We start from the raw sequence: 27,073 nt of genomic DNA, 5'->3' as shown, positions 1-27,073 counted from the left end.
GTATTTTGAATATATCATTCTACTCTCTCCTAGCCTTTAGGGTTTCTGCTGAGAAATCCACTGAAAGCCTGTTGGGGGTCCCTTTGTAGGTAACTTTCTTCTCTCTTGCCGCCTTTAATGTTCTTTCTTTGTCATTGACTTTTGACAGTTGTAATATTATATGCCTTGGAGAGCGTCTTTTTGTATTGATGTAATTAGGAGTTCTGTTAGCTTCATGTACTTGCATGTCCAGTTCCTTCCCCAGGTTTGGGAAGTTCTCAGCTATTATTTCTTTGAACAAGCTCTCTGCTCCTTTCCCCCACTCTTCTCCTTCTGGGAAACCTATAATCCTTATGTTACTTTTCCTAATTGAGTCAGATACAGCACAAAGAATTTCTTCATTTTTTAAAAAAGTCTTAGTTCTCTCTCTTCCTCCACCTGAATCATTTCTTGGTTTCTATCTTTGAGCTCATGAATTCGCTCCTCCACGTGGTCTGCTCTATTTTTAACACGTTTTACATGATTTTTCATCTCATTAATTGTGTTCTTCATCTCCAGAATTTCTGTTCGGTTTGGGTTTTTTTAGAGTTTCAGTCTCCTTCTGTTCACTAATTTTATTCCTGAGCTCCCTGAACTGTCTTTCTGAGTTTTCTTTTAACTCATAGAACTTCTTCACGACAGCGTTTGTGAATTTCCTGTCAGTTATACTGTAGTCTTCTGTGACTTCAGGTTTGGCTCCTGGAGAGTTGACGTTCTCTCTGTTCTGCCGTGTTGCTAGAGTTCTTCATGGCACTTGAACTGATCCTCTGCCGGCGCATCTGTGGTAGTAAACACCTTTCTTATTTGGGTGAGGCTCTGGTTACTTTGATTCTGAGCTGCTTCTGGTTGTATGTGAGAGCCTGCACTTTTCACCCTCCACTGCCTCTGCCAGAGGTGTCATCCCTGCCCTCCTTGTACTGCTTGTGCCTCTGGGGTTGCTGAGGCCTTGCCACTTACGATGTTGCTGCAGTCTCAGGTGTCACCACCAGGGTCACCAGGCTGTGAGCACTTCTGCTGCTTCCAGGGTCACCTGGGTCTCATGTTCCTCCACTGGCTTCCGGAAGCTCTCCACAGGCTCAGATGCTGCTGCCCTGTGCATCACCCACACTGCTGCTCCCAGGTTGCCTGGGGGTGCTGGCTGCACTGCTGCCAGGGGTTCTGGGTGTTCCTGTCACCACCAGGGGCCTGGGGACTTGTATGCAGCCCCTGCTGCTGGTGGAGCTTGTGTCAGGGATGCTACCACTGGGGGCTGGTTCACAGGTTCTGCTGTGGTTCCTGAAGCCTCTGGTTGCAGGTTACAACTGCCACTGCTGAGGGGAGCAGGGGCTAAGCAGAGAGAGATCGTTGTTGCTGATCACTGTGTAGCCTCTGGTCTCTGGTGCTAGCCAGGGTGTTTTGAAAACTCAGGTCAGGGTGCCCTGCCCCAGCCAGTAAGATCTGAGTTTTGTATACTGTCCCCACTGTTAGAAAAACCTGCCTACTGTGGGGGAGGGTGAGGAGGCACATGCACTGGATGTGCTAGGAGGTAGGCAGGGAGCAGGCCACACCGTTTTTCCTTCCCCACAGCATGTGCTCACAGACGCGCGGGCCAGATCTACTGGGGGACAGGCAGGGACACGTATTGTTTTTGCTCCTGCTGCATCCACTCACAGTCACACAAGCTATGGCACCTGCTGTTTCTACTCTTGCAGCGACCGCTCACAGGCGTGCACGCCGGGGTGAGGATCCGTGCCTCGGATCGCTGCTGCCAGGGATTAGGGGGCTGCTCTCCTAGTTCCACTGCCTCCCAGGAGTCCAGTCCACCCACCTTCAGATATATAGATGCATGGATCCCTCAGGTGTCCTCTTGCGCTGTATAAGGAATCCTCTGTTGGTCAGTGGATGTCCAATTGGTTGTAACTTAGAGGGGAGAGACAAAGGGAACAACTTCCTCTACCATAATGCTGAAGTCGCCATGTGTATTAAGCTGTTTTTGGAATGAGCTGGCAGCAGGACACGGGATGTAGCTGGGGGAAGGTGGTGTCCCCCCACTACCTGGCTCTGCTGCCAGAATCCAGAAGAGGGGAGCTAGGGCGCATGGGCCAGTGGACAATGGGGAGTCAGAGAGGCCAGCATCCCAGTCGAAGGGCAGGTCGGAGGGCAGACAGAGGCGGGCTCCACCTCAGCTCACTCACACTCTGCCTGTGGTCTGAGTCTCTTTGTACCAGCCATCCCTGCACCTCCCTCACCTCAGCCCCTCACCCCAGGACCATTCAGGCTCCTCCTGCACCCGTGGGCACTGCACACCCTTCAACGGTCCATCACAGGCTGTGTTGTCCGCCCCCCCCCCCCCCAGCTGGGAAGAATCTCTCTAGCCAGTGCCCCAGAATCCCGTTCTACAACAACAGTTCTTGTCACAGTCAGCTTAGGGTAAGAACTACCCAGGAGGGTGGGATCTGGGTCCAATTCACCCCTGTGCCCCCCACCCAGCACATGCACACCCTCCTTCCACCCCAGGTCTGCTGAAATAAACCCAATACAGATGAGCCATCAGTGGCCAGTGGGTCAGGACTGTGTTGGTCAGACCCCCCCCCCCCCCACAGCCTGACACACTCCAGAGATGGCCAGATCCACCTGAGCTGCAGCCAGAGAGGCATCAGGAGTGGGGCTCAGTGGGATTTCCCAGGGGCCACCACAGCCAGGAGTCCAATGGCCTTCTACCCCTCTGCACTTGTAGCACAGTCTCCATGTGATGCCAAAGAGTGTGAGAATGGTGGCCAGTGCCAGGTGGAGGGCAGCTCTGCAGTGTGCGTGTGCCAGGCCGGCTACACGGGTGCAGCCTGCGAGACGGGTGAGTGGCCTGCCCTTGGGCATGGAAGGGCATGGGCAGGGGTGGTACTGAGAGAGGAAGAGGCTCCTGCCTGACCAGACACCAGATGCAGGATGGTCAAAGTCTGGCTCAGAGCCAAGCTCTCACCTCTGCTGCCCCCAGATGTGGACGAATGCTTCTCTGGCCCATGCCTGAATGGAGGGTCGTGTGTTGACCTGGTGGGGAATTTCACCTGCCTGTGCACAGAGCCCTTCGAGGGACCTCGCTGTGAGACAGGTAACGGGCATGTGCCCACAGCCCCCATAGGTGACAGCAATCTTGTGCAGTCACTGCCCCCTTTTCCTTACTGTCCAGCTCAGCCCCACTTCTGTCTCAGGGTGGGGGGAGGTCTTCGCCCTCTCCCTGCTTCCCAGCTCTTCCTGTGCCAGCCTGTCTCCTGGGCCAGAGATTGCGGGGGAAACTGGAAGCATGACCAACATTCTGGTTTGGGCTCTGCCACCCACGTGCTGTGTGAGGCTGAACAAGTTTCTGCCCCTCTGTGAGCCTGGTCTCCATCTGTAAAATGCAAGGATGGATGACCACAGTCTCAAGGCCCCTTTTCCTGCTTGGGAGATTCTTGGCTTTTTAACATCTTTCCTTCTTTCAGAAAGAAAACTGACCTTTGCTACATGTGATGAAGTCTGGTGGTTCCTATTTTGTTTCATGTTGTTTTAAATGCTGGTTATGACTCACTAGATCAATTAAAAGACTAACTAGATTTTATGACCCACAGAATAAATTCAGGGCTTTAGTGTATGACATTGTCCCAACCTCCAAAGACCTCAGCCCCCTGTGCCGGTGACAGCTGTGCCCACGTCTCCCCAGGGAGATGCTCAAGACAAACTAGTCGGATTAGTTTGAGTCTAAAAACTTAAGAAGGAAATTACATTTTACCCGTAAGTAAGACATAGCCGGACACTGTGCCCTCCCTCAGTCTTTGGGTCCGATGGCCACATGCAGGGCGGGCTGGGTCCCGCAGAGAAGGTGAGGCTCCACGGTGCAAAGGGGATGAGTGGCAAACTTATTGTTTGGTTGTTAAAATCACTGCGATGTGTCACAGGCCACCTTGCCCAGATTGTTATCTGAATATCCATGTGTTTAACTAGAGTCATGTCAAAAAACAGATACATCATTTCAAAAGAATTTGCAAAGAAACCACCTTTTATACAGAAGAATAATGCAAATGAAAGCAAACAATAAGAAACAACAGAACTGACACTTCTACCCCTCATATAAGCTCATCAGCCACATTACAAGGTATAGACCTTGACATTCTAATGAGATCCAACAGGAGGTTGGCCAAAGATTGGAGATTATTTAAAAAAAAAAAGTATCTAGTCTTCCGCTTCTTGCCAAGAAGGATTAACTGCTCCAGGAATTTCCCTCTCACCATCAATAACTAGAAAACCAGACAAAATACATGAAACAACTGTTTTCAGCCATTGGACAACAGACAGCACAGGACTGTCCTCCCTGAGAGAAGGGAGTGAAATGAGGTGAGCCCTACAGTTGCCCCGATTCTGCCTGGGGGCAGTTTCCAGGCTGCTCTGCATTGAGGGGATCCAGACCCCAGCTGTCCCTCTGAGCCTCGGAGTCAAGCAGGCAGAGGTTCCAGTTTAGTGGCTGAAATTTGGGGCAGAACGTCAGTGGGCATAGAGCTACTAAGGGCGGGGGCGGGAGCATGTGAAGGTCTGCAGAGGGACCCCTGAACCTTCGCTCAGTACAGCATGGGGAGGTGAGGTCCACTCAGCCGGGGAAAGAACCACGAGAAGCAACGAGTCAAACAACTCCTGGGACTCAGACAGAGCTGGGAGTAATTCACCTCTATACCAGCTAGAGTGGAGAGAGCTCTTCATACTCAGGGCCACGACTGAGTGGAGTCCTTACTGGGGTATCACCTTAGAAGTGGGGATAGATGCTAAACTAAAGGCTAATCTGACCTGTGCTAACAAATCTTAAATGAAAGTTTGAAAGGACCAAACTACCCCAAGTAATTTAACCATATGCCAGAATAAAATCCTACACTCTTTAAAGGAATATAACAAAATCCAGGACCCCAAAATATACAATAAAAAATTATCAGGCGTATAAAGAATTAAGAAAATATGACCCACCACCAGGAGAAAAATAGATAATAGAAACTGATATCAGAAATGACAGAGACGATTGAATTAGCAGATACAAACATTAAATCACCTATTATGAATATGCTCTATATGCTCAAGACTGTTGAGGAAAAAGAACACAATGAGAAGTAGAAAATAAAAAAAGAAAATTCTAGAAATGAAAAGTGTATCTGAATTTTTAAAATACGCTGGATGGTATTAACAGCAGGTTAGACATTGCAGAAGGAAATGTCAGTGAAGTTGAAGAGAGAAATATAAACAATTCAACATGCAGCACAGAAAGAATAAGACTCAGAAAGGACAGCCCTTCAGTGATGTGTGGAACACATATCAAGGAATCTAGTGTATGTGTATGTGGAGCCCCAGGAGGAGAGAGGGGGCTAGAGGGGTACAGAAAAAGTATATGAAAAATATAATAGCCAAATGTTTTCTAAATTTGATGAAAACTAAAACCCACATATCCCAGAAAGGCATGAAGAAAACCACACAAAGCCACCTCATAATCAAATTGCTGAAAACCAATGACAAAGAGAAAATCTTAAAAGCAGCCAGAGGAAGAAGACACATTACGTACAGAGAAACAAGAATGATAACAGACTGCTCATAAGAAACAGTGCAAGCCAGAAGATGGTGAAGAACCATCTTCAGAATCCTGGGGGAAAAAGCTACCAACTTGGTATAGTATATACCCAGAAATCCTAAAACTACTCAATCCAGAAGGCAGGAAAAGAAGAAAAAAGGAACAAGGAGAACTGAAACAAATAAAAACCAACAGCAAGATGGTACTTACATTAAAATATAAAATGGTTAAACACACCAATTAAAAGACAGAGATCGCCAAATTGAATTGAAAAGCAAGACCCAACTACATACTGTCTACAAGAAATCTACCATAAATATGAAGACACAGAGAATGCTACAGTAGTGGAATGGGTTACAGTTCTGGGTAAGCTAGAGCAAGCACACTCTGCCCTGTCTCTCCCACCGAATGCAGCTGAACATCGGGACAGGAGGCACAGAGGAGCTGTCTGAGGACTGTGGAAGTGAACAGTAGCAGGTGGATGGGGGACGAAGACCAACCTTGGAAGTACCACAGAGCCAGTGGTGAGTTACCACGTTTTCCCCTGGTGTCGCCCTGTGCCTGGACTCAAAGCAACCCAATAACCATAAGTGAGCATCAGCAAGAGCAAAAAGAGAGCTCCAGAAGAAGCCTGCAGTCAGTCCTGGGGTCCAGGGGAAGCCTCCAGTCAGGCCTGGGATCCAGGGGAAGCCTCCATTCAGGCTCGGGGTCCAGCGTAAGCCTCTAGTCAGGCTCGGGCTCGAGGGGAAACCTCTAGCTAGGCTCAGGATCAAGAAGAAGCCTCTAGTCGGGTTCAGGATCAAGGAGAAGCCTCTTGTCAGGCTCGGGATCCAGGGGAAGCCTCTAGTCAGGTTCGGGATCAATGAGAAGCCTCTTGTCAGGCTCAGGGTCCAGGGGAAGCCTCCAGTCAGGCTCGGGGTCCAGGGGAAGCCTCTGGTCAGGCTCAGGATCAAGGAGAAGCCTCCAGTCAGGCTCGGGATCCAGGAGAAGCCTCTAAGTCAGGCTCGAAGTCCAGGGGAAGCCTCCAGTCAGGCTCAGGGTGCAGGGGAATCCTCTCTTCAGGCTCGGGGTCCAGGGGAAGTCTCTAGTCAGTCGTGGGGTCCAGGAGAAGCTTCCAGTCAGGATGGGGATCCAGGAGAAGACTCTAGTCAGGCTAGGGATCCAGGGAAGCCTCCATTCAGGCTCAGGGTCAAGGGGAAGCCTCTAGTCAGGCTTGGGGTCTAGGAGAAGCCTCTCTTCAGGCTGGGGCTCCAGCAGAAGTCTCTAGTCAGTCACGGGGTCCAGGTGAAGCCTCTAGTCAGTCGTGGGGTCCAGACAAAGCCTCTCGTCAGGCTCGGGGTCCAGGGGAAGCCTCCAGTCAGGCTCGGGATCCAGAAGAAGCTTCTAGTCAGGCATGGGGTCAGGGGAAGCCTCTAGTCAGGCTCGGGGTCCAGAAGATGCCTCTAGTCAGGCTCAGGATCCAGTAGAAGCCTCTAGTCAGGCTCAGGTTCCAGGGGAAGCTTCTAGTCAGGCTTGGGATCCAGGAGAAGCTTCTAGTCAAGCTCGGGACCCAGGAGAAGCCTCCAGTCAGGCTCGGGATCCAGGGGAAGCCTCCAGTAGCCTCAGGGTCCAGGAGAAGCCTCTACTCAGGCTCAGGGTCCAGGGGAAGCGTCTAGTCAGGATTGGAGCCTAGGAGAAGCCTCTGTTCAGGCTCAGGGTCAGGGGAAGCCTCTATTCAGGCTGGGGCTCTAGCGGAAGTCTCTAGTCAGTCGCGGGGTCCAGGAGAAGCCTCTAGTCATTCGCGGGGTCCAGGGGAAGCCTCTAGTCAGTCGTGGTGTCCAGGCAAAGCCTCTAGTCAGGCTCGGGGTTGAGGGGAAGCCTCTAGCTAGGCTCAGGATCAAGCAGAAGCCTCTAGTCAGGCTCGGGATCCAGGGGAAGCCTCTAGTCAGGTTCAGAATCAAGGAGAAGCCTCTTGTCAGGCTGGGGGTCCAAGGGAAGCCTTTCGTCAGGTGCTCAGGATCCAGGGGAAGCCTCTAGTCAGGCTCGGGGTCCAGGGGAAGCCTCCAGTCAGGCTCGGGGTAAGGGGAAGCATCCAGTCAGGCTCAGGATCCAGTGGAAGCCTCTAGTCTGTCACGGGATCCAGGGGAAGCGTCTCATCAGATGTGAGCAGCAGGACTGACAGAGGCAGAGATGGAGGGCCCCCTCAGTTCCCTAAAACTGAGGGGGCCCTTCCTCCCCAGCTGGCAGTACTATGTCTTCACAAGGTGGGCACTCCTATTGTCCCTTTCTCTCTCCTCCCACCACTTGGCCCCAGACATGAGTGCAGTCACAGGAAGTAAGTAGCAAATGGGACAATTAAAGCCCCAGCTTTCTTGCTTGAGGACTAGAAATGGCAGCCCCAGAGCACTGGAAATTCCTGGGGAGACTGTGGAGAGCGAGATCTTGGGACAGCCATTGCATAGTGTTACTTATGAACTCCTGAGCTCTCTCCAGTTGGGCATTGTAATCTGACCCAAAATATTTTTTAAAATATCATTTATACTTCTCCCAAGTTGAAAGACTTAGGTGTAAATCTAATAAAACATGTTTAGGACTTTTATGCCGAAAACTACAAAATGCTGGTGAAAGAAATCAAAGAAGATCTAAGTAAATGGAAAGACATGTGTTCATGGATTAGAAGACTCAACATAGTAAATAGATCCGTTCTCCCCAAATTGACCGATAGATTTAACAGGATCCCAATCAAATGTCAGAGGGTTTTTTGTAGCTATAGACAAGCTGGTTCTAAAATTCATAGGGAAAGGCAAAGGAATTAGGATAGCCAAAGCAATTTTGTAAAAGAAGAATAAATTTGAGGAATCACACCACACAATCTTAAGACTTACTATAATGCTGCAGTGGTCAAGACCATGTTGTCTTGGCAAAGAGACTGGCATATAGATAATGGAACAGAAGGGAAGGTCCAGAAATAGACCCACATAAATATGGCCAATTTTTTGAAAAAGGTAGAATAGCAATTCAATGGAGAAAGGATAACCTTTTCAATAAATGGTGTTGTAACAGTTAGACATCCTTATGCAGAAAATGAACTTCAGCCTAAACTTCACACCTTATACAAAGACTAACTCAAAATGAATCACAGACCTAAATGGAAAATGGAAATCTATAACATTTTAAAAAGAAAACATAGGCAAAAAATCTTTGTGACCTGGGGTTAAGCAATGAGTTCTTAGATAAAACAGCAAAAGCATGATCCATCAAATAAAAAATAGATAAACTGGACTTCATCAAAATTAAAAACATTTGCTGAAAGCCATGGTTAAGAGAATGAAAAGACAAGCTACAGACTGGGAGAAATGTCAAAACTCATACCTGACAGGGGAGTGGTATCTAGAATACAGAAAGAACTCTCCAAGCTCAACTGTGAGAAAACAACCCACTGAAAAATGGACAAAAGACTTGAACAGACACTTAACCAAAAAGGATATGTGGAAGGCAAATAAGCAGATGAACAAATGTTCTTATTTGTCATTATCATTAGCTATTGGTGAAATGCAATTAAAGCCATGACAAGATGCCACTGCAAACCTATTAGAATGGCTAAGATAAAAAACACTGACCTGGTAGGAACACAGAACGAGATTCCCACATATTGTTGGTGGGAATGCCAAGTGGTCTAGACACTCTGAAGACAGTTTGGCAGTTTTTCATAAGGTTAAACATATAATATGACCCCACAATCCCATTCCTAGGTATTAATCCTAAAGAAATGAAAACTTATGTTCACACAAATGTTTATAGCATGTCTATAATCGCCAAAAACTGGGAACCCAAATCTCCTTCACTAGGTGAGTGGAGAGACGAACGGTGGTAGCTCTCTATGATGGAATACCACTCAGTCATAAAAAGGACTACTTACAGAGACAACTGTGACAGATCTCAGAGGCACTGTGCTGAGTGAAAGAAGTCTTGAAAGATGACGTGCATTTGGGGCCACTTCTCTGGCATTCTTGAAAAGACAGAACTATCGTGGTGAACAGCTCACTAGTTGCCAGGGGTCCAGGAGCACAGGGAGTCTGGGACCCTGAAGAGATGGAACAAAGGAGTCTTTTGGGTTGATGGAAAGTTCTGTATCCTGATTGTGGTGGGGGTCAGACAAATCTACACCTGTGTTAAGAATCATAGAAGTGTACAAACAAAAGTCAATTTTACTATACTTTAATTTAAAAGATAAATTCTAGAACTACACAAAGAAATTGAACATCTAAAACATGACTCGACTGGCACACACTGAACAAGAGAAGCTGGCTGTGTTCATAGCAGACAGATTAACCTAGGACAGGAATTGGGCAGGAATGGAGAGGAACCTTGTATAATGACAAAGGGGTCGATTCATCAAGAAGACATAACAACTGTAAATATACTTGCACCTATTAACCGCTACTAACAGGAAGCAAATGTCATGAAGCAAAAGCTGACAAAACTAGAAGGAGAAACAGATCCGTAATTACAGGTGGAGATTTCAACACTCCTGTCTCAGTAATTCAGAGAACGTGTAGACAGAAATCTTGAGGACGTGGAAGAGCTGACAGCACTGTCAGCAGCCTGGCTGGACTGATATTTACACTCATTCTTTCCAAGTGCTCATGGAGCATTCACCATGATGGACCATCCTAAAGGTCACAAAATAAGGCTCGATAATTGAAAAGGATCGTGTTCTCTGACCACAGCAAAATTAAACTAGAAATCACAACAGGAAGATATCTGGACAATCCCAAACATTTTGCTAACAAAGATGCTTGATCAGAAACGCTTGGCAGGCTCTGGCCTCGCTAGGCCCTTCGGTCCACCTGTGGGGCCCCCTTCTTGCTCTTGCTCAGCTCATTCTGCTCCAAAGAGGGAGCTGGGGGTGGGGAAGGGAGTGAGGGGCAGCCAGAAATCAGTTTCCAGAACATAGGCCTTGGGCTTCAGTTCTACTTAGCACTGAGAACAGAGGTTAAGACCCCATTGCTGTGTGCTGTGGGGACTGGGCAGGGAGGCCAGCCCTCCTCCTTGGCCCTCAGCCTCATTCTCCCCATGCTCTCTGCATGGCCTCTGGTGACCACTGCCTTTCTTGCAGGAAGCCACACAGGGCCCGACGCCTGCCTCTCAGCCCCTTGCCAGAACGGGGGCACCTGCGTGGATGCAGATCAGGGCTACGTGTGCGAATGCCCCGAAGGCTTCATGGGCCTCGACTGCAGGGAGAGTGCGTCTGGGCCGGGGCTGGTGGGGCTGGTGGGACTGCAGTCCCAGGGCTGGGGCCTCCCATGGGTTTGCATGCAGGAGAGCAGATGGGTGTGTGCGCATACGCCCACGAGAGAGAATGTGTGAGTGTGTGTCAGTGTGAGTGAGCGGGGGAGGGGGGCGTACCCCACAGTTTTTATGGGAAGGTGGCCAGGAGCAGGGCAGGGTCAGGAGAGGGCCCACCTCCCAGCACCCCACATTGAAGGCTCCTCTGTCTCCCTGTGGCAGGAACCCCCGACGACTGTGAGTGCCGCAATGGTGGCAGATGCCTGGGGGCCAACACCACCCTCTGTCAGTGCCCCCCAGGCTTCTTTGGGCTCCTCTGCGAATTTGGTAGGTGCCCAGGAAGCACCGTTCCCACCCTGCCCCTGAGCATCCCCAAAACCAGAGTGTAAATGGTGGCATGGGCCTGGGCCTCAGGTCCAGACACTCGACCACTGATCCTGTGATCCCCTCACGCCGACCCCAGGAGGGGCTGTCCACAAGACTGCCTGAACCTTGTCACCCTGGCAGGATCACTGGGTCTTGGGCAGCCCAACCCTTGTCAAGGATACGAGGTCCCCAGGTAGACATGAGATGGGGCTTCTTCCTTTCCCTGCAGAAGTCACAGCCACGCCCTGCAACATGAACACACAGTGCCCGGATGGGGGCTACTGCATGGAGTATGGTGGGAGCTACCTCTGCGTCTGCCACACCGACCACAACGTCAGCCACTGTGAGTGAGGCTAGGGGTGTGCACACCGGCTTGAGGGGCTGGGATTCTGCCCAGAAACCAGGGAAAGGGTGAAAGCGGTGGGCACAGCAGGCAGAGGGCCTGCGGGTGGGTGTACCTCCCTCCGTGTCCTCCCCTGTGATACGGCCGGCCGTATCTACCAGGCTCTGTGGGAAGAAGCCCGCAGTGGAACAGTGCCTCTGGACGCGTACAAGGCACTGTGCCGGGCATTCCTGAAGCCCCTAGCTTAGCTATTAAAATAGTAATGCATGCCTAATTAAGTATGTGTGATTAAATATGCCCACCACCATGTATTGTTAGTGTGTAGATAATGACTTACATGGCAATAACATGTGACGTTCATGGTGGTGGTGACACCAGGACCTTTGTGGACCACAGCTCAGTCCAGCTCATAGAAGAGTCGGATGAATTCTGGCAAAATCAAAAATAAAAGAAATCCCAGGGAGGGGCCTTAGAGCCCGGTGTGAGGAATCCAGACCCCACAGAGTGTATTTTAAGTGGCCATGATTCCAGCCAGGATGTCAGGGTGACCCTGGCAGGCATGGCCCCACCAGCCTCTTGCTCGGGATGCGGTACCTGCTCCAGGGCCGCCCTCTGCCCCCGCAGCGCTGCCCTCACCCTGCGACTCGGACCCCTGCTTCAACGGAGGCTCCTGTGACGCCCACGATGACTCCTACACGTGCGAGTGCCCGCGAGGGTTCCACGGCAGGCACTGCGAGAAAGGTAGGGGGAGGGGAGGCGACTCTGCTTCTGATCACACGCAGTAACTTTTTTCAGTTACTCGTTCACGCTCTCGGAAGCGGGCTTGGCTCTGTTTCTGTGCTGGCCCCTCACCCTTTCAGCGGTTTTTGCGCTTCCTGGTTCTGTCCGTGGCCACCTGGTCAGTACTTTGCTTTCCTCAGAACAGGCTTCATTTCCTGCTCTGCATTTTTCCAAATGGATTTTAGAATCTATTTTTTTAAAAAATTCCTTAGGATTTTGTTAAATCTAACTCAACTTGGAGAATGTCAACATTTTACACACTTAGCCACTTCAGGATGTAAATATTCTTCCGTAAGTACATCGCAGGCGTCGTTGTCCTTGCCAGTGCCCCCAGGCCTGTCCCTTCCACACGGTTTGGCACAATGCTCAGGACTCTTTTCAGTGACCCATGCATCCCAGGCATCCCCTTGGTCAGAGCCCAGAGGCCAGCCTCCTGAGCCCACGGCCGCAGCCCATTCTCCTGGAGCTCTGTGCCAGGGCCATGTACATCCCTCTTGCCCTCCCACTGCTCTCACTTGTCCAGAGAACTGAGACCTCAGTTGCTTTACCTGGAAGCCTCTCCTGCTTTCACGGTGGCCCTGAGGGCAGGTCCCTGGTGCTCTGACCCATGGAACCCCCGCCCCTGCAGGAGAAGGAAGGGGTTTCCAAAGAGAACGGCCCACTGCTCAGTTCTCTGCACCTGCTGCCAAGGTCCTTCACCCTTGACAAAACTGTCCCAAAGCAGGGACATGGGGTGGCTGCTTTCAGGGGTAGAGTGGCCTGAACTTGGACATGTAGCCTGTGAAGTCTCTCAGTGTGTGGTGTCGGGGAAAGAGAAGGGCTGAGCACAGTGGGCAGGCCCCCCTCCTGCTGCACATTCCCCCCGAAGAACGTTGAGGGGGCCGAGAGTCTAAACTCCTTGCTGGGCCTGTGAAGGTTCAATGCCTGGAGGTGGGAGGACAGACGTGCCACTCAAGTCAGCCTTTAAATATGAGGATGTCTCCAGCACAACCCCAGGCCATGAGCTCCTCTGGGGTCTGAGAAGATGTTAGGACCCAGAGAAAATGTGTCTGCACCAGTACAGGTACAGAAAACACAGAAATCAATGGACTGCTGTGGATCACGATGTCGTGTCATGGCATCTGGGCTCCTCTGTGGTCAGAGGGCAGTTACCCGCTGTGCAGGAAGGAGGGGTGCAGGGTTTGCTGCGCCATGGGGCTGGCTCTCCATCAGGAAGGGCCCAGTGATCCATGGAACCTGAAGAGAGCATGGGCAGGCAGAGGGCCCCGAGGCCGAGTTGGGGTCTCCAGACTGCAAGTCCCGCCAGGGTGCCCCTGGCTGGCTCAGCCTCTGCTGCTGCAGGGGCTTAGCTGAGAAGCATGCCTGGGCCTGGATGTCCCCAGGCCCTGAGGACTAAGAAGACACGAGTGGGGTGTTGTGGGTGCTACAGGGCCAGCAGCCAGCCCTTGTTCACCGCTGTCTCTCTGTCCTTCCACACAGCCCGGCCACGCCTGTGCAGCTCGGCACCCTGCCGGAACGGGGGCACATGCAAAGAGGCAGGCGGCGAGTACCACTGCAGCTGCCCCTTCCGCTTCACCGGGAGGCACTGCGAGATCGGTGCGGCCCCCAGCCAGTGGTAGTCAGCCTGGATGGGGGGAGCTGGGCCCGAACCCAAGACCCCGCCCCAGCTGCCATGGGTCTGCTGGTCAGGAGCATCCCTGTGAAGGTCCCCCGCTCTGGGATGTCAGGGGAGCAGGGGGGTCAGTAGGTGGTGATTGCATGACACCTGACCCTGATGGGTGCCTTCTGCTTCCAGGGAAGCCTGACTCATGTGCCTCGGGCCCCTGTCACAACGGTGGCACCTGCTTCCACTACATCGGCAAATACAAGTGCGACTGTCCCCCAGGCTTCTCCGGGCGGCACTGTGAGATAGGTAAGGTGGGTGGGGCAAGCTAGAGATGGCATGGCCAGGTGGCTCCTCTGCAGAGAAGAAGACAGGCCCAGTGGGGAGGGATGGCCCAAGCTGTGGAGGGGTGGGAGGCGGAGCTGGGCGCAGGAAGCAGGACACCACCATGCAGCCCAGAGGCCACTGTGATGGGTGATGGTGACCCCTTTGCCCTTGCAGCCCCCTCCCCCTGCTTCCGGAGCCCATGTGTGAATGGGGGCACCTGCGAGGACCTGGGCACGGATTTCTCCTGCCACTGCCCAGCAGGGTACACAGGACGCCGGTGCCAGGCGGGTGAGAGGGCCACGGGGGTCAGGGTTGGGGGCATGGGATTTCTTCCTAATCCCAGAGAGCAGAGCAGGGCTGGGCAGGGGGCTGGAGGGCGGGGGGAGAAGGAAAGGAAACCCCTAGACAGCCTGTCCTGGAAGTCAAGGCACTTTCACCCTGGGACGGGTGTGGGGAACAGGGGTCCCCAAGCCCTGTGGCCTGGTGGGGCAGAGGGCAGAGCAGTGGGGTGTCCCCGGGCAGGTGCCCCTAGGTACAGGACGGGGCTGCTGTGTCCTTGCAGAGGTGGACTGCGGGCCCCCTGAGGAGGTGAAGCATGCCACACTGCGCTTCAATGGCACCCGGCTGGGCTCAGTAGCCCTGTACTTGTGTGACCAAGGCTACAGCCTGAGTGCCCCCAACCACGTCCGAGTCTGCCAGCCGCAGGGTGTCTGGAGCGAGCCTCCCCAGTGCCACGGTGATGTGCGGGCCCTCTGGGGCGGGTGGGGCGGGTGGGCAGAGCCCCTGAGGCCCACACCCTCCTCACCAGGCCACACAGAGGAGCACAAAGGCTAGAGTGAGGACCCTGGCCCTGCCCCTTTGCCCCTCAGTCTCCTCCCCATGGTGATGACCAGTGCCGGCTCCACTCTGAACCGTTCACTGAGGGCTTCCCTGTCCTCAGAGCAGGGGCTCTGGCACTCACACACCCACTCTGCATGAAGCAGCTGAGGCCAGGAGGCGGCCCAAAGGCAGAGTCCTAAACAGACAGATCAGGGTTCAGGACCCACCTCCTGTTCCAGGCACCACCCAGACTTGTGGAATCGGACCGCTCCCGCAGCCACCTGAGGAGTGCTGCTCTAAAGAGCGTCTCTTCCTGGCTCCCACAGTGCCGGTGTGCATGGCCTGGAGGCAGGGCTCCCCTTTGACTGATGCCCCCGGAGATGCGGCGGCGCTAACACAACTGCAAATGTATTGCATTAAGCCAAAGGATTCCAAATTCTGTGTGATGTTAAAACATCTTTCATGAAACAGGGATTTTAAACAAAGCAGCTTAGGGACAATGACAGCATCCCGAAATGTGTGGGGCACAGAACACATTACTATCTCCCAAATGCCCTACAAAGCCCAGTATACCCGGTGCACCCTACTCTGGTGAAGAGTTCTGGAATACAGGTGGGGACCACCTGATCTCCAGCATCTTTCCTTTACTCCTGTCCTTCCATGCCCCCAGGGCTAGTGATTACTGTCTGGGAGACCACCCCTCTCCCAATGCTACTTCTCCCAACGTATCATGAGATAAGGAGCTGGTACCCCTAGGGAATGTGAGCTCACAAGCCAAGATATGAAGACACCTGGGAATTACACAAAAAATAATAAAAGTCCAAATGACATACACCATTGGGAGCAGAAGTATAGAAGACAGACTAAGAATATGAAATAAGCATGACAAGTGTACAGAAGTAAACATGGCACTGGCCATAAAAAACAGGATCAATAAATCATTTTTTAAAAAAAGAAAGAGGAATTAAGAGGATTGAAAACTATAATAGATGAAATAACAGACACAATCTGTAAATGGATACAGATGAAGACCAGGTTAATGAGCTGAAAGATCAGTCTGAGGAGTTTTCTCAGACAGAAGGAGAAAGCATGCAGAGATCAAACAGAAGACACAGGCACTGTGGGGGCAGAGGTGGAAGTGCCAACATGGAGAGAGCAGGAAGCCAAGAGTGAGAGAGAAAAATGGGACAAAACATCTGAGTAACTACGGAGCCAGATTCTCAGGATCACAGACAAACAACCACAGGGTGAAAGACCCCACAGAACATTAGGCAGGAGAAGAGAAACACATACTAGACACATTATGGTAAAATGTAAGAATATCAGAGCCAAACAGAAAAAAAATCTTAAATCATCCAGAGAGAAACAAGGAACAAGATTCGACAAAGGAACAAGAATCAGATCAGATTGGCACCTGACTTCTCAAAGGCAGCATCAGATGTAAGGTGATGAAATGATATTTTTAAACACTGAAGAGATCCATTCGGTTAGGATGTAAACAGTTACACGAGACCACCACTCTCACTGTAACATCAAGGAAATGCCAAACAACCTATAAAACCATATCTTTTAACCTATCAGAGAGCTGGGGATGCAAAGAAATTTAGACGAGCCCTTCCTGGGTGAAAAAGACTTGTTGGCTGCTGTCATCCCAGGAGCAGACCCACCTGGGCAGCGTACTTTGAGGGGCTGGGAAAATCCAACCGAGCTTTTAATGGCTGTGTGGGCACGCAGGACAGAGGGAATCAGGAGTAGCAGGAACAGAGCAAGTCCTCAGCGCCCACCAATTCTCCCCCACAGGATCTTTGCTGAGCACATGGGAAGCGAGGGGCTGCTCTGGAAAGCAGAGAGAGATTCCATAGTCTCACAAGGCTGAGATCCCAAGTCCAGCAGAAGGGAGAGCCTGCTCCATCCCTCAAGCACTTAAAACCAATCGGGACCTGAAACTAACTAGAACCGTGCCCCACCCCAGCCCAGCTCTCCTCCTGATGCTCAGAGACGAGCTCCTCAGCCTAGCTGCCTGACAGAGAATAGAGCATGCCCATCCTGGGGTAGGTATCTTCTACTTTGGCCTCTGTCCTTGAATACACTATGTCTGCAGAGCAAGAAATTATGAGAATAATACAATCTTGAGAAAAGAAACAGTTGATAGAAACAGGCCTACAGATGCCCCACCTGTTGGTATTAGCAGACAAGGACTTTAAAATAGCCATTAAAGAACAGAGGGGCAAAACAAAGGAGAAAATAGAAACTCGAGCAGAGGGAAGAAGACTTTTAAAAGTAACAAAATAGAAAATGCAACATCTGAAATGAAGAGTAAACTGGATAGGCTTACCAACAAAATAAATGCAACGAAGAAAAAGTCATACAACTCAAGGACAGGTCGACAAAGTTATCCAAACTAAAGATCAGAGAGAAAAAATGAATTGTGAATTATTAATAAAAGAGTATTTTTAAAAAAACAATGGAGCATCAGAGATCTATGGGACAATATCAAACAAACAAGTACATAATTGGAGTCCAAAAAAGAGAGGACAGAATGGGCAAAAGAAATTTTGAAGAGATAATGATTGAGCATTTTCTAAAAATGAGGAAATACATCAACCCACAAATACAAGAAGCTCAACAAATAACAAGCAGGATAAATATTGAACTTAAGACCTAAAAATTCTTATCCAGTCAAATTGTTATTCAAACGTGAAAGCATAATAAAAAATATTCTCATGCAAATACAGCCTCAGGTGCTTACCCAAAAAAAAAGGTCACTTTTCGGAGGGAGTACTCAAATAATAAGCTAAACCCAGAATATTCTGTAAGCAGTAAGAGAAGGGAGAATTATCAAATACCATAGTAAAGTCTGTCACTGTGTGAAAGGAGAAAGAAAAAAAAAAGCAGAAAAAAGTGGCACAAGTTAAGGTTAAAAAGAATTGTGACAGAAAAACAAATATGAATGGACTAAACGCTCCAGGTAAAAGACAGATTGCCAGATTTATTAAAAACAAAACAAGCTGTATGCTCTTAGAAGAGACATTCCTAAAGCATAAGGACTTAGAGAGACAAAGTAAAAGCACAGAAAATATCAGGTGAATGCAAATCAAAACAGAGCTGGTTTAGCCACGTTGTATCAGACAAAATAGACCGCAAGGCACAAAGTATCACTAAGGATGGGGAGGGTCTCTCTCAGTGACAACTGGTTCAAGTCACTAAGAAGGTACAACCATCACTAACATTCAAGCACCTGATAGAATAGTTTCAATGTGTGTAAAGCAAAAATTAGTATACTGTAGGAAAAAACTGACAGATTCACCATAATACGGGAAATTTTGAACCACCTCTCTGAATTAACTCAGAGTAAGGAGGCAAAAAAAATCAGCAAAAAGAGAGAAGATTTGAAAAATACAATTAATAATTTGAACTAATTCATTTTCTGAACACAAAAAAATAAGTTATTAAGAACAAGAAGATAAATTTTTAAATTTTCATGGTTAGATATTTTTAAAGACACTCTGAAATAGCTCAAGGGTCAAAGAAGAAATCATATGGACAGTGAAAATACTTCTTAAATGAATAATAACGATCACTTGCTATATCAAAATTTGTGTGATGCAGCAAAAGCAGTGCTTCATGGGAAATTTATAGCCTTAAATACTCATATTAGAAAAGTTCAAAATTAATGAACTAAATGTCTGACTTCAGAAGTTAGGAAAAGAACAACAAATGATACTAAAGAATGCAGAAGGAAAGAGGGCAGCACAAGTACGAGCCATAATTAATGAACAGAAATCAAAGGTAAAAAGAAAAGATAAAGAAATACCAAAATTAGTTGTTTAAAAAGCCTACTAAAATGTACAAATCTCTATCAAGCCTGATCAAGAAAAACAAAAAGCACAAATAAAATCTTTATAAATGAAAAAGGTGACATAACCATAGATACAGCAAAGATTAAAAAGATAATAAGGAAATACTACCAACTAGTCTACACAAATAAATTTGAAAACTGAGGAGAAATGGACATGATATTCATAGAAAAATATAACTTACCAAAAATGACTCAAGGAAATATAGAAAGCCTACATATTCCTATAACTATTTAAAGAAATTGAAACAGTAGTTAAAGCATTTTCCTACAAAGGAACACCAGGCCCAAACAGTGCTATGGTAAATTCTAACAAACTGACAAGAAACAGGTCGTTGCAGCACTATACCGGCTTTTCCAGAGAGTAGAAAATAAAGAATGTGTGCCAGCCCATTCTGTGAAGCCAGTATAACCTTGATACCACCACCAGATATGCACAGTTGGAGAAAGTAAACTCATGGGTCCATTAAACATGTGAACATAGATGCAGAAATTCAACAGTCCATAAAGACTATATACACCATTATCAAGTTGAGCTGTTAGCAAAAATAGTTTGATATTAGAAAAATCTGCTATATTATCCAATTGAAGGAGAAAAATCATATATAAGAACCCCAGTGAATGAATAATAAGCATTTGACAAAATTCATGTCCCTTCATGAAATAAATTCTTACCAAATAAGGAATTAAAAAGTACTTCCTTATCCAGAAAAAAAAAATAACATGATACACACACACCTCTAGTATGTGTGGTGTAAAATAAGATAAGATCTATTGGAGGGAAAATTTAAAAGAAGTAGCAGAGCCCACATCAGCGTCCAAGTGTTCACTGTCCCACAGAGAGGTGTGCCCAGGCCAGCACAGCAGGACTGGAAGCAGCACGTAAGCATGACAGTAACAGTCCACATTATAGAGGAAAGAGTACAGGTTGCATCAGGAGAGCTGTGGAACAATGAGCTTCCTTATCCTTGTTATAAAAGGGAAGGATCTGGGATTCAAAAGCTGTTCCACTGAACTGACTCAGACATGCTGAGCTACCAAGAGGGGGAGAGAAATTATGTTCTGAGGCAATTTTACTAGGTCTCTCCTCAAACCTAGAATAAACATTATCCTAAATAGAGAAACATTCCCCTTAAAATTGAGAATAAGACAAGGATGCCTGTTATCACTAAGTCTAATCAATATTATATTGGCAGTACTAGCCAATGCAATAAAGTAAGAAAAAGAAATTAAAGTCATGAAAATGCTAAAGGGGAAAGCAAAAATGTCAGTATTTGCTGCTGTTATGCTTGTCTTTAATCTACTGGCAAACTACTGAAAATGACAAGAAATGTAACATGTTTAGTGGATAACAGTTATTATAACAAAATTAATTGCATTTTTGTATATCAACAACAAATTATAAAATCTAACTATAAAAAAGACATATACAGATAAAAGCAATGAAACCAAAAACTGGTTCCTTGAAAAGGTCAATAAAATTGATAAGCCTCTAGCTAGACTGACCAAGGGGAAAAGAAAAAGAAAAGCTAGCAATATCAGAATGAAAGAGGAGACATCACTGAAGATCCAGCAGTGTTTAAAGGGCATCAGGAGGATACTGTGAACAACTTTAGGCCAATATATCTAACAACTTAGAGAAAATGGATGAATACCTCAAAAGACACAAATTACCAGAACTGACACAAGAATAAATAGAAAATATGAATAGCCCTATATTTATTAAAGAAATTTAATTTTTAATTAAAAACCCTCTGCAAAGAAAATGGCAGGACCAGATTGTTTCACTGGTGAGTTCTATCAAACATTTAAGGAAGGAATACTCTATATGAACTCATTTAATGAAACCAGTATTGCTTTGACACCAAAACCAGAGACATTACAAAAAATGAAATTACAGACTAATAGTCTTCATGAACATAGACACAAAAATCCTGACAAAATATTACTAAATCAAACGCACTACTACATGAAAAAGGATAATGCATCATGACCAAGAGGAATTTATCCCCAGAACACAGGCTGGTTTAACATTTGAAAATCAGTAAATGTAATTCACTGTATTAGGAGATAAAGGAGAAAACCATATGATTATAAATAGATGCAGAAAAATCACTTGAAAATATTCAACTATTATTAAAACCTCTAAATAAACCAAGAGTAGAAAGGAATTTCTTCAACCTGACAAAGGGCATCCATGAAAAACCAGCAGGTAAGAAAACACTTAATGGTGAAAGCTCCCTGCTATAAACAGTAACAAGGCAAAGGTGTCCATTTCACCAATTCCTTCCTCCTTGTCCTGGAGGTCCTAGACAGTGCCATAGACAAGAAAAGGAAATAAAATGCATATGTATTGGGAAGAAAGAAGCAGAGATGACACGATCACGCACACAGAAAATCCTAAGAGAGTCTACAAAAGAAGCTGTACAGCTAACAAGTGAATTCAACGAGGTCACAGGATACAAGGTCAATATACAGAACCAATCATAGCAGAACCGATCCTATTTTCATATTCTAGCAGTGAACCCTTGAAAAATGAAACAATATTATGTACCATAGCATCAAACACCTAAATTTTTTACATGTGTGAAGCGAACTGTAAACATAAACGTAAAAGCTAAAACTATAAACTACTAAAAGCAAGCATACAAGAATCTTGACGATGGCTGGAATGAAATAGGGATGCACTTGTAAGAGTACCATACTGGGCTCTACTTCTCACCAGGCACAACAGTTGCCTCCAGATGGATTAAGGACTTAAATTTTTTTTTTAACTATACAATTTTCTCTGGAAAATATAGGTTAATATTTTTTTGACCTTGAGGTAGGAAAAGATTCTTTAAGCCACAAAAAAGCACTAACTTTAAATGAAAAAAATGGACAAATTGACTATATAAAAATTGGGAACTTAAATTTATCTGCCTTGAAGAAGAAAATGAAATACAAGCTATAAACTGGGAGAAGATATATAGATATAGATAGATATATGACTAGTTTCAAGAATATATGAAGGACTCTATGAACCAATAAGAAAAGAATAATCAACCCAATAGGAAAATAGGCAAAACCCACGAGTAGGCATTTCATGGAAGAGGAGACACATAAAGGCAACAAACATAGGAAGAAATGTTCTGCCTCCTTGGTAACCAGTGAAGTGCGCATCAAGAACACAATGAGACACATTCAGTTGCCAAAACTTCCGAAGTCTAAAAGCCCATATGTTGGTGAGGATGTGGATCAACACAATTTCTCATAAATTGCTGGAGGAGGTGGAAATCAGTATAAGTCCTTTGAAAAGGATTTGGTAATTTGCCTATTGAGTTGACTGTTTATATAAACTGTGTCCCAGCAATTCCACTTCTAGGAATAAATCTAATAAAAAGTTGCACATCTACAACAGGAGACATGAAAAAAATATACACAGAGGCATTTTTTTCCAATAGCAAAAAGTCTAGAACCAACCCAAATTCCCACCAAACAAGAATGGTAGAATGATATAATCACACTGTGGAATATTATACAGCAGTGAAAAGCAGTGACCCACAGTGACTCACAATAATATGGGCATATCTTATTAATATAATGTTGAGTGAGAAAAGTGTATGTATATCACAATAATCCATTAATAAAGTTCATAAATAGCAAAACCAAAACCATATAATGTTTAGGCAATTCATAAAAATTTAAAAACTAACTTAAAGAGGCACAGAGATGACAACCACAGAAATTCGTGTCACAAGGGATGAGGAAGTGCAAGTGACCAGATAAGCCAGTCAACATTCTAGTTCCCAGGCTGGGTACTGGCCCCCCGGAGTCATTATGTCACTACCATTTATTTACTTATTTACATCTTAAGCATTAAAATTAAACTTTTCTAAGTTGAACATTGCGAGTATAGGACCAGGACCCCCAGTATGAAAAAAACCTGTGATGAATATTTTTAAATGAAGGACTCATCCCCAAATGTATTGGTTTCATACATGATTATTATGTTTTGACTTGGCAAGATTGGGCCTGTCCACCTGAGAGCCATTGGGATTAAGTCCCACAGTGTCTTCTGAGAGCCCTCAAGGTCATTATGAGCAGCCCTAGTCATTTCATAGACACCAGCGCAGCGCCAGGTCCCCGAGTCTGCTGTGTGCCCCCTCCCCTCCAAGAGTGCCCTCCCTGGATTCTGGCCTCTCCAGGCAGCAAGGGAATGTCATAGAATTATGTCCAGCTCCTCAGAACAAAACTAATTGATATCTGTCTTAACTTGGCTTCAAGCCATTGCCTCTAGTAATGGCCACCTTGCTTTATTCTTGGGCTCACTCCTGGCCCCGCGGGCTGGGCTCTCTCTCTCAGAAATCGACGAGTGCCAATCCCAGCCGTGCCTGCACGGGGGCTCCTGCCAGGACCATGTCGCTGGGTACCTGTGCATCTGCAGTGCAGGGCACGAAGGAGCCCACTGTGAACTCGGTAAGAGGGGTCCCAGCCCTCCCTGTGGGTGGAGCCACAGCTCAGGCACCCTGGCCATGGGCCTGAGGCACTGGGGTTCCACTGGATGTGGTCACTTTGCTCCACCACTTGTCTCCCTTTGTTGTTCTCCGTCTGGTTGGGCACCGCCTGTTCCCTCAGGCCTCTGAGCTCTGACATCCAGGCAGCGGTTAATAAACATCTCTGCCTCTACCTCCCCGGAAGACTGAGAGCTCAGCTGGGAAACGCTGACCTCCACCCTCTTCTCCTGCCTCCTGCAGACTCTGGCCTTGGGAGCAGAGAAGGTGGGGTGTGGACAGGGCACGTCGTGCCCCTGACTCCTGGTCCAGGGCTCCGAGCCAGTGGAGGGAGGGGAACCCTGCACCCCTCATGCCTGTGTGAGGCTCAAAGCCCTGAGACAGAGACGCCGGCCCAGGGAGGGTCAGGCCCAGGACATCCTGTGGGGGCCCTGCGAAGCCTGGGCAGTGAAGACAGAAACAGCGTGGGGGTCGGGGCTTGTTGGGCAGGCAGTGGAGGGGGCAGTTGAGAGGCTGAAGCCTCAGGGCACACACGGAATCCTGGGGGTCATGTGGGCCCATGCATGTTCTCTCTCTGCAGAGACGGATGAGTGCCAGGCACAGCCCTGCAGAAATGGAGGCTCCTGCAGAGACCTGCCTGGCGCCTTTGTCTGCCAGTGCCCCGAAGGCTTCACTGGGGTCCACTGTGAGATAGGTAGGAGCTGCGCCAGGGTGGGTCCCTGGTGCCCCCAGCCCTCACCCACATGGAGCACCCCAGACACCCCAGGCAAACCTGTTTTCAACAAGCGCAGACCCTGGGCCGCTCAAAGAGCAGAGGGCAGGGGACAGTTCCCGCCAGCCTGCTGGACAGGCCCCCTGGAGGGAGGGACCCCAAAGGGTAAGGGGTGAGGGGAGGGCTGGGCGCCCAACAAGGGGGAGGGCTTGCCCACTGCCCCCCCACCCGCCCAGCCGCTCTCCTGGCCTCCCCTTCCCTTCTTCCCGCTGTCCTCTCCTCCCTCCCCCAGACACCCCCTTGCGGCTCGGGCCGACTCTCTGGGTGTTCTCCAGAGGTGGACGCCTGCGACTCCAGCCCCTGCCAGCATGGAGGCCGGTGTGAGAACGGCGGCGGGGCCTACCTGTGCGTCTGCCCAGAGGGCTTCTTCGGCTACCACTGTGAGACAGGTAGGGCGAGGGCCGCCTGTGCCTCCTCCAAAGGCCCCTTCTCAGTCCTCACTGGCAGCCCCTCCTCTGGTCTCCCCTCAGTCCCATGACGCACCTCCCTAGCTCCCCCATCTCCTGCACTTACCCTCCCCAACAGCCCCACCTCACCACGAGCAGACCCCTTCCAGCCTCACGTCCACTCTGGCTCCACGTCCAGCCTCACGGCCCTGCTGTCCCTGCACAGGCCAAGCTCTCGGCAGCCCAGGGTCCTGGCACTCGCTGTTCTTACATCTGGAATACTCTCCCCGATTGGCCCATGGCGGGGTCTCCTCAGGGATCATGTCCTGCCTGAAACATCCCCTGGACCAGGCCTTCCCTGACCACTGATCTGCAGGGAGGCCCCACCCATCACTTGATGTCCCAGCACGATTTTTCTCCTTTATAGTACTTAGCACTCTCTGAAATTGTCTCGTCAACACTTCCCCATCTTGCTGATCGTCATGTCCTTGGGAGGGGGGTGGCCTAACCTGTCTTGCTCCAGTGTCCCCAGCCCCCAAGCTGGGCCTGGCTGGCAGCACTCAGCTGTGTAGGGCTGCTGGGCTCTGGCCCTACCACAGGGCAGTGAAGGCTGCACTGGGGACAAGGCCTGTGACCCAGCAACTGCAAGGCACAGGGGCCTGCCTGGGGACAGACACAGTGGGAACTGGTTGTGGCCAGAGAGTCTGACTGCACAGGCAGGGGGCAGTGAGGGCATGCCAAGCACACAGGACAGTGGCTGTGACAGTAGGAGGGGCTTGCTGGTTGTTTGCAAGAGTCCCCTGTGGCTACCTGGGGACACTGTGGGCCCTGACGTGGCCTGGGGGGCTTGGGTGCACACTGGCACCCATAGCCTGGCAGAGAGGGAGGCCGTGGGGGGCCGGTGCTCTCAGCTGCCCAGCTGCTAGGTACCCCCAAGGAGGGGCCAGTGCTGTGCTCACCCAACCTCAAGTCCTCACCCACCTGGGGACCTTGGCCTGCCATGGTGGTGGGATGGCCTGGCCACACTTGCCCGGCCTTCCGGTGGGGCCTCTGGCAAGCCCTGCCCTCCCCCTCACCTCCCAAAAGCAGTGCTCATGATGGTACCACCCACCTCCACCCCACAAACACCCACGCAGGAACAACCCGTGCCCCCGGGAGCAAGGGCCCAGCCAGGGTGGAGAGCCTGGCGACACCCCCGTTTTCACTGCTGCTTTCCCTTCCCTCAGTGAGTGACCCCTGCTTCTCCAACCCCTGTGGGAGCCGCGGCTACTGCTTGGCCAGCAATGGGTCCCACAGCTGCACCTGCAAAGTGGGCTACACGGGCAAGGACTGTGCCAAAGGTGAGGTGGAAAGGGCACCAGCATGTGGACAGGGCCTCCCCTCCTCCCACAGAGGGCAGCAGATACCCCAGAGGACAGGCCAAATCTAGGCAGTTGCTTACCCAGGCTCTGCACGAGAAGCATGGAGGGGTAGATGAGCTCCCAGGAGGCACGTGCCCCCACCAGTGAGCCCCCCCCAGGAGGCACTGGCCAGAGACCAAATGAGCGCATTGTCGACACCACAAGCAGGCTCCCTGCCAGCGGTTGCCCACCTCCGCCCGGAGGCGAGCCAGGCCCGAGAGCTGACCAGGCGAGACACCTGACTTGGGGCCGGGGCTTCCATGGCCGACAGCTGACCACCCCCCTTCCCTTGTTCTTGACCGAAACCCTGAAGAACTCTTCCCACCAACGGCCCTCAAGGTGGAGCGAGTGGAGGAGAGCGGGGTCTCCATCTCCTGGCGCCCACCCGAAGGCCAGGCCGCCAGGCAGATGCTGGATGGCTACGCAGTCACCTATGCCTCCCCCGACGGCTCCTACCGCCGCACGGACTTTGTGGACCAGAGCCGCTCCTCACACCAGCTCCGGGCCCTGGCAGCCGGCAGGGCCTACAACATCTCTGTCTTCTCAGTCAAGCGCAACGCCAACAACAAGAACGACATCAGCAGGCCAGCGGTGCTGCTCACCCGCACGCGTGAGTGCCACCCGTACTGCTGCCTGTCCCCATGCAGAGAGCCACACTGGCCAGGCACCCCAAGGAGAGGGGGTACCAATTAACCCATTCACCACAGGCGCTGGTTCAGCACATGGAGCAGCTGGCTCTGGGGCCAGGCAGAGCCAAGAGGGAGATGGCCAGCTCTGGGCAGGAGCTGACCTCATAGGGAGAGACAGGCTGATAGATAGGAGGGGGTGGCAGGGCTAGGAGTACGGTGGGAGGGCTCCCTGAGAAGGTGCCTGGGACCCACATGGCAGGGGGATGCTGAGGGGAACCAGCCAGGAGCCTGGGGGACAGGCCAGGTATCTAGAGGCCGCCCCCGATGCCACTGAGCAGGGAAGTAGCAATTCAGAGGGGGTGGGGAGAGAGCCTCCCTGTTGCAGTTCACAAGAAGGGGCAAGCCATGTGGACAGCGCGGAGGGGTCTCGGGTGCTGGCACCAAGGGGAGGGGGCTGGG

The 27,073-nt window shown here is 49.6% G+C and overlaps 1 protein-coding gene across 3 annotated transcripts in view; it reads left to right on the top strand.

Moving 5' to 3' along the window:
* SNED1 (sushi, nidogen and EGF like domains 1) overlaps nt 1-27,073 on the top strand; it is an 81,713-nt gene that overhangs the window by 31,417 nt on the left and 23,223 nt on the right. For 2 of the 3 annotated variants that reach the window (XM_046642922.1, XM_046642920.1), the window contains exons 7-21: nt 2,735-2,848; nt 2,990-3,103; nt 10,671-10,796; nt 11,063-11,167; nt 11,436-11,549; nt 12,153-12,290; nt 13,809-13,925; nt 14,125-14,241; nt 14,434-14,547; nt 14,822-14,995; nt 23,279-23,392; nt 24,008-24,121; nt 24,475-24,588; nt 25,812-25,925; nt 26,299-26,595. In XM_046642922.1, the coding sequence (XP_046498878.1) occupies nt 2,735-2,848; nt 2,990-3,103; nt 10,671-10,796; nt 11,063-11,167; nt 11,436-11,549; nt 12,153-12,290; nt 13,809-13,925; nt 14,125-14,241; nt 14,434-14,547; nt 14,822-14,995; nt 23,279-23,392; nt 24,008-24,121; nt 24,475-24,588; nt 25,812-25,925; nt 26,299-26,595 (1,986 nt within the window). The remainder of the gene's footprint in view (nt 1-2,734; nt 2,849-2,989; nt 3,104-10,670; nt 10,797-11,062; nt 11,168-11,435; nt 11,550-12,152; nt 12,291-13,808; nt 13,926-14,124; nt 14,242-14,433; nt 14,548-14,821; nt 14,996-23,278; nt 23,393-24,007; nt 24,122-24,474; nt 24,589-25,811; nt 25,926-26,298; nt 26,596-27,073) is intronic. The other variant, XM_046642921.1, reaches the window with a different exon arrangement.

This window comes from Equus quagga, chromosome 17, assembly GCF_021613505.1.
Source record: "Equus quagga isolate Etosha38 chromosome 17, UCLA_HA_Equagga_1.0, whole genome shotgun sequence".
In the NCBI taxonomy this organism is placed as follows: Eukaryota; Metazoa; Chordata; class Mammalia; order Perissodactyla; family Equidae; genus Equus; species Equus quagga.
Note: the sequence above shows the minus strand (reverse complement) of the source record. Positions and strands in the feature narration are given on the sequence as shown.